This window comes from Malus sylvestris, chromosome 2 (assembly GCF_916048215.2).
Source record: "Malus sylvestris chromosome 2, drMalSylv7.2, whole genome shotgun sequence".
NCBI classification, from domain to species: Eukaryota; Viridiplantae; Streptophyta; class Magnoliopsida; order Rosales; family Rosaceae; genus Malus; species Malus sylvestris.
The window spans coordinates 8,551,928-8,563,811 of NC_062261.1; the positions used below are offsets into that span (position 1 = coordinate 8,551,928).

The 11,884-nt window shown below is 38.1% G+C and overlaps 2 protein-coding genes across 8 annotated transcripts; one reads left to right on the forward strand and one right to left on the reverse strand.

Moving 5' to 3' along the window:
- The first annotated feature begins 344 nt into the window (after positions 1–344).
- LOC126609200 (DNA mismatch repair protein MLH3-like) lies at positions 345–8,233 on the forward strand. Of its 5 annotated transcripts, none has more exons than XM_050277202.1 (26): positions 345–526; positions 666–797; positions 904–955; positions 1,043–1,090; positions 1,211–1,368; positions 1,470–1,527; positions 1,770–1,827; positions 1,958–2,050; positions 2,141–2,306; positions 2,397–2,412; positions 2,509–2,729; positions 2,878–2,947; positions 3,077–3,160; positions 3,288–4,733; positions 4,812–4,902; positions 4,998–5,110; positions 5,228–5,298; positions 5,438–5,632; positions 6,059–6,103; positions 6,180–6,239; positions 6,317–6,423; positions 6,889–6,937; positions 7,121–7,180; positions 7,301–7,373; positions 7,617–7,702; positions 7,818–8,233. In XM_050277202.1, exons 2-26 carry the CDS (start codon positions 672–674, stop codon positions 7,989–7,991), a joined length of 3,720 nt encoding a protein of 1,239 aa, XP_050133159.1. In that variant the 5' UTR covers positions 345–526; positions 666–671; the 3' UTR covers positions 7,992–8,233. The 5 variants fall into 5 exon arrangements, with proteins under 5 accessions (XP_050133159.1, XP_050133144.1, XP_050133155.1 ...); XM_050277187.1 differs by having other exon boundaries at positions 346–526; positions 652–797; positions 4,809–4,902; XM_050277198.1 differs by having other exon boundaries at positions 347–526; positions 652–797; positions 1,214–1,368; positions 4,809–4,902.
- Positions 8,234–9,097: 864 nt separating this feature from the next.
- On the reverse strand, positions 9,098–11,373 carry LOC126609228 (uncharacterized). 3 transcript variants are annotated; one of them, XM_050277211.1, is made up of 7 exons: positions 11,159–11,373; positions 10,804–10,899; positions 10,425–10,661; positions 10,048–10,129; positions 9,877–9,931; positions 9,654–9,792; positions 9,098–9,535 (listed from the first exon to the last, which is right to left on the reverse strand). In XM_050277211.1, the coding sequence occupies exons 3-7, from the start codon at positions 10,599–10,601 to the stop codon at positions 9,434–9,436; spliced, it is 555 nt and encodes a 184-aa protein (XP_050133168.1). In that variant the 5' UTR covers positions 10,602–10,661; positions 10,804–10,899; positions 11,159–11,373; the 3' UTR covers positions 9,098–9,433. The 3 variants fall into 3 exon arrangements, with proteins under 3 accessions (XP_050133168.1, XP_050133171.1, XP_050133165.1); XM_050277214.1 differs by having other exon boundaries at positions 10,804–10,950; XM_050277208.1 differs by lacking the exon at positions 10,804–10,899.
- Between the last annotated feature and the right edge of the window lie 511 nt (positions 11,374–11,884).

An 11,884-nucleotide genomic window follows, 5' to 3' on the forward strand; every position in this document is an offset into this window, starting at 1 on the left:
ATTTTTTCATATTAAATTCTTAAGACATACCCAATGGTCAAATGAGAAGGATAATATGATGACATGATGGAAGGATAAGGAAAAAATAGGCCCCAACTTTTATTTTTATTTTTGCAAAATACTAAAATAGAAATAATTTATAGGGGTAGATCGGTAATTAACATGAGGACGTCACGTGAAAGGGATAACGACCGCTTGAAATTGTGAATTACATTACCTGCGGCTATATACCTGTCAAGCGCCACGTGTTAGGGTTTCAATATCAGCCAATGACGTTCCAGCTGTGACTCACCGAGTCCCCGCCACCTGTGAGTTTATCAAACCCTGCTGGGTACACTGGCGCAAGCGGTGGTTAAAGATTCAGTTAACTGGTGCCTGGCACCGAACCGCCTTTTTTTCTTCATTCGTTTTCGAAACCCGTGAGCTCGGAGAGCTCCGAACTGTCGTCCGATCATCCAAACGACGTCGTCGTACCGAAGCCCTAACCCCTAACCTAAGAACCCTAATTTCGAATTCGTTCTTTCAGGTAAGCTACGGAGCATTTCAATTCGCCAAAACATTTTCCTTTTCTCTGTTTGGTTGCTGAGAAAGTGCGGGAAAATTGATGGAGGTAAGAATTTTTCTTTTTCTGTGAGTTAATGGATTGGAAAGTATCGGCATTTTAGGTCTCGATGAGGGGCGTAAAGCCGTTGCCGGAGGCGGTTCGTAGCTCGGTGCGTTCTGGAGTTGTCCTGTACGACCTGACGAGCGTTGTGGAGGAGCTGATTTTCAATAGCTTGGATGCCAGTGCAACGAAGGTAATTACTTTATGGAATTTAATTAAGCTTGATTAAGTTTGTGTTTTAAGTAGTAATGATGGTGAATAAGTTAATTAGCTTTACAACTGTTTGTTTATGGTCTCAGGTATCGGTTTTCGTAGGTGTTGGGACATACTATGTAAAAGTAGTGGATGATGGTCAGTGCTGATCTTCCTCTTTCGGTTGTAATCTAAAGAATGTTCGGTTTTGGTGCCTTGGATAATGTTTGTTAATGTTACTTGTAGGGCGCGGGATTACTCGTGATGGATTGGTGTTGGTGGGAGAAAGATATGGTAAAGTTCTCATTTTCCCTTATAATCAATCCTTTAATTGAATGTACTTTAAAATATTGATGCTTGACTTAGATGCGTCTATGTTTTGTGAATTTTATGATGTATGGTATATTTAATAAGCAGCAACGTCAAAGTTTGATCATTCTACTAAGACGGATGCTGGAACTGGGAGCTTTGGTTTCCGAGGAGAAGCATTGGCTTCCATTTCTGATGTTTCATTGTTAGAAATCTTAACAAAAGCTTATGGGAGGGCAAATGGGTATCGCAAAGTCATGAAGGTGTGGGCTTTTTACTGTTTTGCGTTTGTTTTTCATAACCGAATTGGTTTGTGCCTTTATGCAAGTTTAGCTCTGGTTAACTTTTCCTCCATTTTTCATAGGGATGCAAATGTTTGTATCTTGGAGTAGATGATGACAGGAAGGATGTGGGCACTACAGGTACCAACCTATTACTGTTGCTATTGTCTTCATTTAAGCTTGTCAAATTTTCTAATTACATTACATTACTCCGGATAAATGGATTTCATTTGTTTATGGAAATGAATTTCATTGAAGGTTTATCAAACATGGTTAATTTGACGGGTTCCATTACATTACTCTGGATAAATGCTTAATTGCATTTTCCCTGGATAATTCCACGTACATTAAGATTTTGATTGATCACTTGGTTGTTGTTACAGTTGTTGTTCGTGATCTGTTTTACAATCAACCAGTTCGGAGGAAGTACATGCAATCCAGGTGCCAGTTGTGGATCATTTTGTTTTCTTTATGTGGTTGATATGAGATTGTTTTCAGCTGCCTCAAACAATATAGTGCAATGAAATAAACTGATTTGATCTGCTTTTTGATTTGCTTTACAAACTGGAAGCCCCAAGAAAGTATTGGACTCTGTCAACAAATGTGTACATCGGATTGCCCTTGTGCACTCAGATGTTTCTTTTAAAGTTGTAGATATTGAAAGGTTTTCCTCTAAACACATTTTCTAGTTGAAGAATGTATGGTTATTGGTCTTTATTTCCTTGTTTATTAATTTAATACTAACTCTATGTAGTGAGGATGAGCTTCTTCGTACAATTCCTTCTCCCTCTCCCTTGACACTATTGAAAAGGACTTTTGGGACTGAGGTCGCCGACACTCTTCATGCATTGAACACAAGTGATGGCAAATTACAGCTTTCTGGATACATATCTAGCCCTTGCAATAATGTCACCAATAAGGTAGAAGGATTTATATAGATGATGTAGATGATTTATACTTTTTAAATGTTTGTATCCTTGTTTCTTATTCTTGAAACATTTATTTTGCAGGCCTTCCAGTATATCTGTATCCATGTCTATATTTTGGAGAATACCAAATTATAGAAGGAGTGTGTTAGGTCTGAGATGAGTTATATTTTGTCCTTGACCTTGACACTGGCAGATATTAACTTGCGGTTCGTTTGCAAAGGGCCAATTCATAAATTGCTTAATCAGCTGGCCAATACTTTTGAAATCTGGGATCCAGGTAAGGCTATTGATGGGTCCCAAAATAGGAAGCGAAGTAGGCCTCAGGCATTTGCAGCTTATGTTTTGAATTTAAGCTGTCCCCAAATATTTTATGATTTAACCTTTGAACCATCAAAGACATATGTGGAGTTCAAGGTAACATTCCTTTTTTGACTGTGAGTTGTGATCTATGTATCATATACGATCTGCTACTCAAACGCTAACTTATTATAATATATACATTTGTATTTAAATCGCTGAACATTTATGCTTCTTTTTCTTCTGTCTCCCCCACTTTGGCCAGGATTGGGCTCCGGTACTCGCCTTTATTGATAAGGCCATTCAGAAATTCTGGAAGGAAAAGATGCCTGATGGTACACCTTTGCCCCTGGCTTGTTTCTGAGAGCTTCTTTCACTTACGTTGGTGTGAAGGCATATTAATGAATCATTATTTTGGTATAGTGTATTTTTTAAAAGTGTATTAACCTCTAGGATATTTCTAGGAGAATCTGGTTGTCATGGAGCTGATATTTTCATAGAAGATCAAATGCGGAAGAAAGGTGGCAACATTAAATCTACAGATGAAAGTAAGGAACATGATTTTTTTTTTTTTTTCACATTTTCATTTGGCAGTGAATTGAGTATGAGTTCTGAGCTGAATGAAAGATGTTAGTTTGGTTCAGTTTTCCTGGCTCATATCCTTTCTCTTGGTAGATTTACTTGATGGAGATTTGTCAGAACTCTCTAAGTTTGGGAAAAAAGAGAGCAGGCAAATTTGTCAGGCTTCTCCTGACATTATGGATGTGTTAATTCAAGAAGAGAACCGTACATCTCAGAAGAAACATGTCAGAATGCCATTTGAATATACTGAAGATTTCAATGGCTTCCAAGGGCAACTTGTTGGGATTGAATTGAGTCCTCACACTGATTATTCTTTTCAATCACGGGATGATTGTCTAGACAAATGCATGCTAACAACTCAACAGAAGGAAAATCATCCTTGGATGTCGGATATCAAACATTTCTCTGATGAAGATTATATCCTTGAGAATAGATCCACTGCTGCAGAAAGATCCAGTAATGTGGAGGACAATATCTTTAGCTCAGAATGGAAAGATGAGCCCTTTAAAGTTGATCCCAGTGTTGGCATTGGTTCAGCAAGTAGTAGAGTATCTTATGACCGGCATGAATTCGATAGCGATGTAGAGTTCACCCAGAATCTAGTACAACCGTTCCTCAAGAGTTGTTCCTCAAAAGAAAGTTTTCTATATGAGAGGGATCTGTGTGCAGATAATGGGATTAAATATCAAAGTGATGGCTTCGGGAACAAGAGAAGGCGGGGTGGCTCTTCTAACAGTGGTGAAATTCCAGAAATTGACGGCAGCAAGAGTTTTGATTTCTTGTGGCCAGAGGAGGAATCAAGTGCTCGGCCCTTAACCAAAATTTTGACAAAATTTGACCTGTCTACAGAGTTTGATTCTCCGTCAAGAGCTTTTATAAAGTCACGTCCACACTATGGGGAGCAGTTTTATGAAGAAAGTTCAGTCATGAATGTAGAGAACATTGGTTCCTGCCATAGGACCTTAAATAATGATTGGTGCTCGTTGATCTCGAATTCGTTATCCCAAAACACGTATTTGGACTATGAACCTGTCTCTGATATAAATGCAGTTGAAGGACATTATAGATCTGTTAAAAGGGCTACTAATAGGCATTTTGTGGATGGTGAAGAAAAGGACTGCACATATGGTTATGGTATAATGTCAAAGAGGTCCAGCCGAGAACACTGCACTACGCATACAGACCATGAACTGGATTTTAGTGATTATTCAAGTTCAGGAAAATTCTTTCAGCCACACAATTTAGATGGCGAGTTTTCTCCCGAATGTTCGGATATATTAGCTGACGAGACAGGTTGGTCATATTTGCATGCCCGCAGAAAAGATAACATGGGTATTGAGTTGTATAAAAAACAAAAAGATAATTTTAGAGATCAAGATTGTCTACAAAATCAATCTTCCATAGGAAGATCGAAAAGAAGCCATTCAGCACCACCATTCTATAGAAGCAAGAGGAGGTACTCTACTTTATGTCATCCTTTGACAACAACAACAGGCAAACCTGATGCACAAACCTTTCATGATGCACCTACTTATCCAGGTATTATCATGTGATTTCCCTTTAGGGCGCAGGAGCTGATATAGGTTTGGCTTAGCTGATACACCTTTTGTGCAGAAGTTAGCAAGATGAAGGATCTCCATAAACCTCCTGGTGGTTGCCATCTAAATTTGAACTCGAGTTCTCTCGAGGATTTCCCACTAGCCATCAGGTACTTGAACTTCAATTATTTTCTCATTAGTCATTACGTTATGTTTTCCTTTTAAGTTATGACTCTATCCTCTCAACCATCAAATTTTCTTTCAGATCAGATATTGAGAAATCTCAAGATATAAAGGCTGGTGTAAACAAGACGCACAAAGTTGAAATGTTTGAACAGTCTAAATGTTCTGAGATTCAAGCCACTGCTCCAATTAAAGGTATCTTGTATGTTTATTATGGACAGTGTAATCAATACTTGAATGCTTATTATAAAATAACTTCTTTATCATTTATTGGACAAAATAGTGTTAGCTCTAAACCTTGCCCTGTTTCAGAATTTATCTCCAAGGATCAAAACTCCCTGAACTGTGGGACTAAATGGCGGAATTGCTGTCCCCAGATCACGGTGAGTAATAATATGTGTGTGTGTGTGAGTGGACAGTTGATGCTCGAGAGTCAAGTATCATCGCTATACTTGTTTTCCGCAAAAGTTTGCATCACTTAATCAAATTGTAATTGGGAATAATATTTTTTTTATAATGCAGAGCTCAAGTAAAACACAAGGTCTTGATGATCAAAACATACTTGACATCTCTTCTGGATTCTTGCATCTCTCTTCTGACTCATTAGTTCCTGAATCTATCAACAAGAACTGCCTCAGTGATTGCAGAGTTCTTCGCCAGGTGGATAAGAAATATATTGCAGTTATAGCCGGTACTACACTTGCTGTCATTGACCAGGTCTGTTTGTTGTATATTTTTTCAGGTTTTTTTTTTTTTTTTTTTTTTTTTTTTTGGAGTTTTGGTTTGGGAGTTATGCTCTTATATAAATCAGCAGTAAGTTTCTTGTTAAATAAGGGGCACCTACAATTCACTTATAGATCACAACAAAAGTTTGCATGTATCTAATCACGTTCTTTACTCACCCAAAAGTGGCCTTCAGAGAGGAAGAAATAAACTACCTAGGATATTAGTTTATATATGAAAATCTTGGTCACTCGAAAACTTTATCAGAATAAGATGGAATTGTATGTCTTCGAAGTAGATGCATAAGCGTAAATATGCAGTACATGCAGCTGTATAAAACATTAACTACATTCATACTAAGTCGCACATGCACACTAATGCAGCTGGAGTTCTAACTTTAGCAGCAATTCTTTTCTACAGCATGCTGCAGATGAAAGGATTCGGTTGGAGGAGTTGCGTCAGAAGGTATTAGTATCGTCCCTGTTTAAACTGTTGAAAATGATATTTCTATTTTGGCTTACATGACTAGCTGACTACGTAGGTGCTATGTGGAGAAGGAGAAGCAAAGGCGATTACTTTTCTGGATGTTGAACAAGAGTTGGTATGTAGTGTATCTGATGCTAAATGAAATTTTAATGGTTGCATTCCTTGACTCTTTGGTCTTATAACATAATTCAGGTGCTGCCAGAGATTGGCTACCAGTTACTGCATAACTATGCAAAACCAGTTCAAGAGTGGGGTTGGCTCTGCAACACACATACTGAAGGTTCAGGGTCCTTCAAGAGGTATTTTACGTGACTTACCTGGCATATTTCTTATTTATTGATAATTTATTATTTACAAAAGAATATGATACTGCAACCAGTGTCCAACATTATGAAGTTATGAACATAACACAAAAACTTGGCAGGCTTCTGTATTGCTGATTTGAGTGTCACTAGATAAACTCTGCAAGACTATTGGGGTGCCCCTAAGGATTTGAAATTCTTGTAATTGCAATGTTTAGTTTTCGGTTGCACAATTGAGTTATGAATCAGCGCATAACGTGCATGTCTAGTGTTTGATTTCATGTTATGTATTCATCTATTAAACGTTGTTGCTTCTTTTGCCTCATTTTGGTTTTCATGCTTGGTGTTGCAAAAATATGATAAGTTGGACACCACTTGCATGGTTAATTTTTGAAGCTGTATTGTATTTTCTGAGACATTGTTGTCATGTACCCTGACTTTTGGGATTTAACCATTTGGCAGGAATTTGAATCTCCTTCACAGGCAGCCAACAGCCATCACACTTATTGCGGTAAATAACCCATCACTTCTCATATTTAAGTCTTCCATTCACTCTTTTATGAGCTCAAAACATGTTGAACCAAGATCATTTACCTATCTCTACATTGTTTCGTTTGAAGTGATGACTTGATATGAAGCTGCCGCTCATATGTTCCCGTTATTGATACGATTTTCTTCTATAAACGAGATGCAGGTACCCTGCATCTTAGGCGTCAATTTATCTGACTTGGATCTTATGGAATTTCTTCAGCAGGTAATGTGCCTTTAGTTCTATGACAGTTTTCCCTTCCTCTTTTTCTGACGATGTTCTTTATCGTATTCATTCCCCAACTTTAATTAACTTATGACTGACAGCTTTCTGTTGAATCTTCAGCTTGCTGATACAGATGGATCATCCACAACGCCACCATCAGTTCTTCGAATCCTAAACTCTAAAGCATGCAGAGGTAAATCTGAACCTTCGTGCTCACCCTAGAGGCAAACAAGTCTTGTTCAATAATACGGACCTAAAGATTCTTAAACTTTTTAGGGCAAGAATCTTATTAGGGCCTTTCCTCCACTGAGTATATTGCATACAGAAACTGGAAAGTCAACCTTGCGTTGGTGTAATTATAGTGACAGAATAACCTTGTACTCTTTGACCTCTTAACGCAGTTCTTACTTTTTCAATCATTTCCTTCTCTTGTCAGGTGCAATTATGTTTGGGGATTCCTTGCTTCCTTCCGAGTGTAACCTCATCGTTGAAGAGCTAAAGCAGACTTCTCTATGTTTCCAAGTAAGTGGTCGTTACAGGCTAAGAAAACTTATGGATGTGAATGTGGATTTGTAGTATCGGGGAGAGGCTTCTATGTTGGCTTCCTGAAACACTGAAAAAAAAATTTGTTTTGCAGTGTGCTCATGGTCGACCAACAACTGCCCCGCTTGTCAACTTGGAGGCGTTGCATAAGCAAATAGCTAAGATTGCGTCCTCAAATGATGGTGCGGATCAGTTGTGGCATGGGTTAGGTCGACATGAACTTAGTCTCGCACGTGCGGAAAAACGTTTAAACTTGGCTAGAAGCTAGAGTGATGACGATCCAATTTTGTTCCAGAGTCACAATGCCGGCCCTGCCTATGCGGAATTGACACATTCAAAGCCGTAAATTCATTCTCATTCTTTGTACCTAGTGTATAGCATGCTTCATGCTGATAAAGTACATATGCCATTGCCAGCCCCATTGAAGAAAAACAAGGAACGTGCCTTTTTATGAGCACTTGACTGATCGTGTAACTTGTTTTTCCACATAAAGAATATCATTTCATTTTAGTTTTCTGTTAACCAATCTTGTTTCAGCCAAGATTTATGACGTTTTGTCACAACGGTACAATAGATGAAAATCTGTTGTCATCGAGATATATCTCTTTATGTCTATGTCACTGATCACGTGGGCAGATTTTTGTAAAGCGAATGTTTTGCAGGTAAATACTTAATCATGATAGTGGTTGGGCACCCCGGATTTGTAATCAATACGTGATTAGTCTAATCTTTGGTGGCAAGGCAAGCATATGGTAAACCATGATTACAATCATTTATCTTGCAGAAAACTTAATAGTATTTTTATGCAGAAAACTTAATAGTATTTTTATGGTAAATTAAGAGGAAAACTAACGAAAAGTTTTTAAAAACTTTGGCTTTAATCAAAAGGACAAAATACATGTGTAAGTGAATAGTACCAGGAGTGACTTTTCAAGGTTAAAATGTCCTTAATGTTATAAGTGAACAATACCAGGAGTGTTTCGTTAAGATTCCCTAAATTAAGCCCCTGAACTATTTGAAATCAGCCAATTAACTCCTCATCATGAGATTCAATTAAATTTTATATACTTTGCTGTCAAATAGTGGCACGACTTTACCCTCAAAAGTGAATTACGCGTTGGTCACGTGCCGGTATTTGGGGGCAAAGTGAAAAGAAATTTCATCGAATATGACGGCAAGAGGTGAGTTGTCTAATTTCAAATGGTTCAAAGGGTTAATTTACTGTAAAAATAGTTCATAGGGTCACTCCAACTGGATAATAGTTCAAGAAGTCAAATCACTCTTGCCAGAGTTTGAAACTTTGGCTCCAATTATAGCAAGAGTGAAGGAGAAACGAGGGAGGGAGAATCAGAACAGTCACCGGTACACAAATGGTTAACTCGAATACTCGACTACTCATTCGATTGCTATATCGGAATGCTGCCTTACCAAATCAACAGTAAAGAATGAGAACAAACTTTGAATTTACATTGAATTTGGCTACAATTAATCAAATTAGCAGATTGTACAGTGTGACCTGCGTAACTGACTGCAATAGGAATTCCTTTAAATCTTGTATGTATCAAAATCCTCGCCTTTCATCCTCCTCGTCACTTGGTTTGCAACAGAAACTCCATCAATCGGAATGCTAAACAACTACGTGACCTTGAAGAGGATGCATTAGCTCCGCAAATTATTCTATGTTGCTTGAGCAGCAATCAATCATCTCCATCAACCATCTTCCGTACATGCGTTTGAGCTTCCTTTAGTACCAGTGGCAGCACATAAGGCCTTCCAGATGGGCACCAACATTTTCATAGGCGGACGCAATTCCTGGAAAACGAATTCAACTTTCAAAAGCCAAGCTCTTTCATCACATTTATGCCTCCTAATAGCTTGCCAATCGGATGATTCTCCAAGCTTAAGTTGATAAGTAGAAGGAATTATGTACCTTAAAAACTAATACCAATTCTGCTTCCCCGTGTACAATGAAAGACAGGCTCCAGTAACAAGTAACTGGAGTCACACATTCTAGTACCACAGGTTTTAAAATCTTGTCCATAGGAACGAACCGACGAATAATCTTTCCACTACAATGGTAAAAGGGGTAAATTCGCACAGATGATTTAGTCAATAAAGATAATACACATAAAACAAATAGAGAGAGAAGCTACCTCACATAGTGAGTTTCTAGTTGAACTCCAAACGCTGGCATAACCATGATGGACTCTGTCGTCATTAATACACTAAACAAGGTAAGAGCGTGACAAGAAACATTCTTAATGTGAAATAACACGGGAAGTATCAGTTCAGAGGACCAAAAGCCCCATCACTCGGGTCCTCACCTTTCTCAACACTCTTCTGAAGCAATTTTACAAGGAACGCATCTAAAAGGAGACTCCATAAAACAATGATGACTGATTTCTCCTGTTAATTGTAAGATCATTGTGTCAAAGTTGTTGAGGTATGATGGAATTTCAGATACCCAATACGTTCTTATAAAACGGGCATATAATCCACTGTGAAATTTCTTTCAAGAACAAGGTTTTCAAACAAACCAAACAAAATCCTGCAACAGAAAATGGCAACTGAAAGTCTCTCGCCAGACTAAATTCAAGTTCATAAGTTCTTAAACTGGACCTCGAGAATAAAGATATAAACAGAAGTACAAAGTAAAATGATTTATACGAGATATATGAAATTAAGCGGATATAAGGCATACCTTAACAAAGAAAACGTAGAAGGCGGTAGCTAGAATAACAACAGCAAACAAGTATACGAAGAGACCCTTCGCACCACTCTTTCTTACAATGATGTGGTGCACATCAACTGCTTCACAAGGCCGCTTACAGTCATGTAAATACGTATATCTCGAATTAGTTATAGATGAACCCACCATTATGAACCCACCATTCCCCCCAAACTAGTTCTTCATATAATCGTCCCTTTATACTGTCATCTGCATATCCACAAAAGAACCAATTCTTAACATTGCTATGATTGAACTCAAAACATAAAGAAAACTTGGTCAGGATAATTGTGTCATTCAGTAAAGCTACTCTAATCTACGGGGACGGCGTGCAATGGAGCGGGCACACTACCTTGTCCAACTGGCCTAACCCGCAACTGCAACATTCGGTGAAAATGGTTTGCGTATGTTACACTGTAAAGCTCCCACCTTTATAACAATGGTTTAGCTACATTTTCGAAATCGAACAATCTGAAATGAATTTTCAGCTAATACATTGCTGGATTTTGCCCAAAAATTCCATGAAACAATTAAAAACATAAAAATGGTAAACCTTACTTTCATAAATCGATAAGAATAAAGCCTTGGCGGTTTCTGTAGATTAGGCACTGCATTGGCATTGGCCAACACAATGCCAAATCCATGGAAATTAGGGTTTGAAGTTTGCATTGAATGGGGAAATTCTAATGTGACCCGAATCAACTTACTCGAGACGAAGTCCTCTTTCAACCTCAATGGCGATCGGAGCCCGGGCCCTGAAGCCTCTCAAATCCTGCTCCTCCCGCCCTTTTCTGCAAGCCCTAATTGTAAAATCATGGAAGATGACTACGACTGTGATACGCAGGTTCGATCAGAAGAGTGAGTCTGCTGAAAACCCAAATTTCGAAACCTGTTGGAGCTGGTGGAGTTGTAGTGCAGAGAATACAAACTTATTGTTGATGGTAAAATTAATTAAAAAAAATTATTGTTCACGTAATTAAACAAATTACTTTAATGGTAAAATTAATTTAACCAAACAATAGTTGACACACCCCGTCCCGAAGGAGGGCATGCTGGCCGTCACATGAGAATGACGTAACCATTTACACAGTTCGGAAGCTTTTAAAATACAATTATTAAAATGGAAACCCTCGAGGGTGAGTCCTACTTTTGTGAATTCTGTCAGAATACCATTGGATTCCTCGTGGCCACCAAAACTCTGCTATCAAGAACCTGGAGGGGCGAAAAACAAAATTGAGTGGGTCAGTAAAACCAAGCTTTTCAAAAACATTTCGCCAAAAATAATTCTAACCCCTCACTGTAAAACCTGTATACTTTTCCCAGAAAATAGTATAATAACATAATACTTTTCATAAATCTCGAATCATCAATTTTTCTTTAAAACCCGAAAGTGTGCCATGTTTTAATTTCGAAAACAAAATAAATGATGCATC

What these genes read in the sequence shown, in the direction of transcription:
- LOC126609200 (XM_050277187.1), top strand. Translation starts at nt 672, where the DNA reads ATGAGGGGCGTAAAGCCGTTGCCGGAGGCGGTTCGTAGCTCGGTGCGT. An exon ending in GTTGGTGGGAGAAAGATATG is followed by an intron (nt 1,091 to 1,210) that starts GTAAAGTTCTCA and finishes ATATTTAATAAG; the next exon opens with CAGCAACGTCAAAGTTTGAT. An exon ending in AAACTCTAAAGCATGCAGAG is followed by an intron (nt 7,374 to 7,616) that starts GTAAATCTGAAC and finishes TTCTCTTGTCAG; the next exon opens with GTGCAATTATGTTTGGGGAT.
- LOC126609228 (XM_050277208.1), bottom strand. Translation starts at nt 10,601, where the DNA reads ATGGTGGGTTCATCTATAACTAATTCGAGATATACGTATTTACATGAC. An exon ending in CTAGAAACTCACTATGTGAG is followed by an intron (nt 9,793 to 9,876) that starts GTAGCTTCTCTC and finishes TTACCATTGTAG; the next exon opens with TGGAAAGATTATTCGTCGGT. An exon ending in AATTGGTATTAGTTTTTAAG is followed by an intron (nt 9,536 to 9,653) that starts GTACATAATTCC and finishes TTCGTTTTCCAG; the next exon opens with GAATTGCGTCCGCCTATGAA.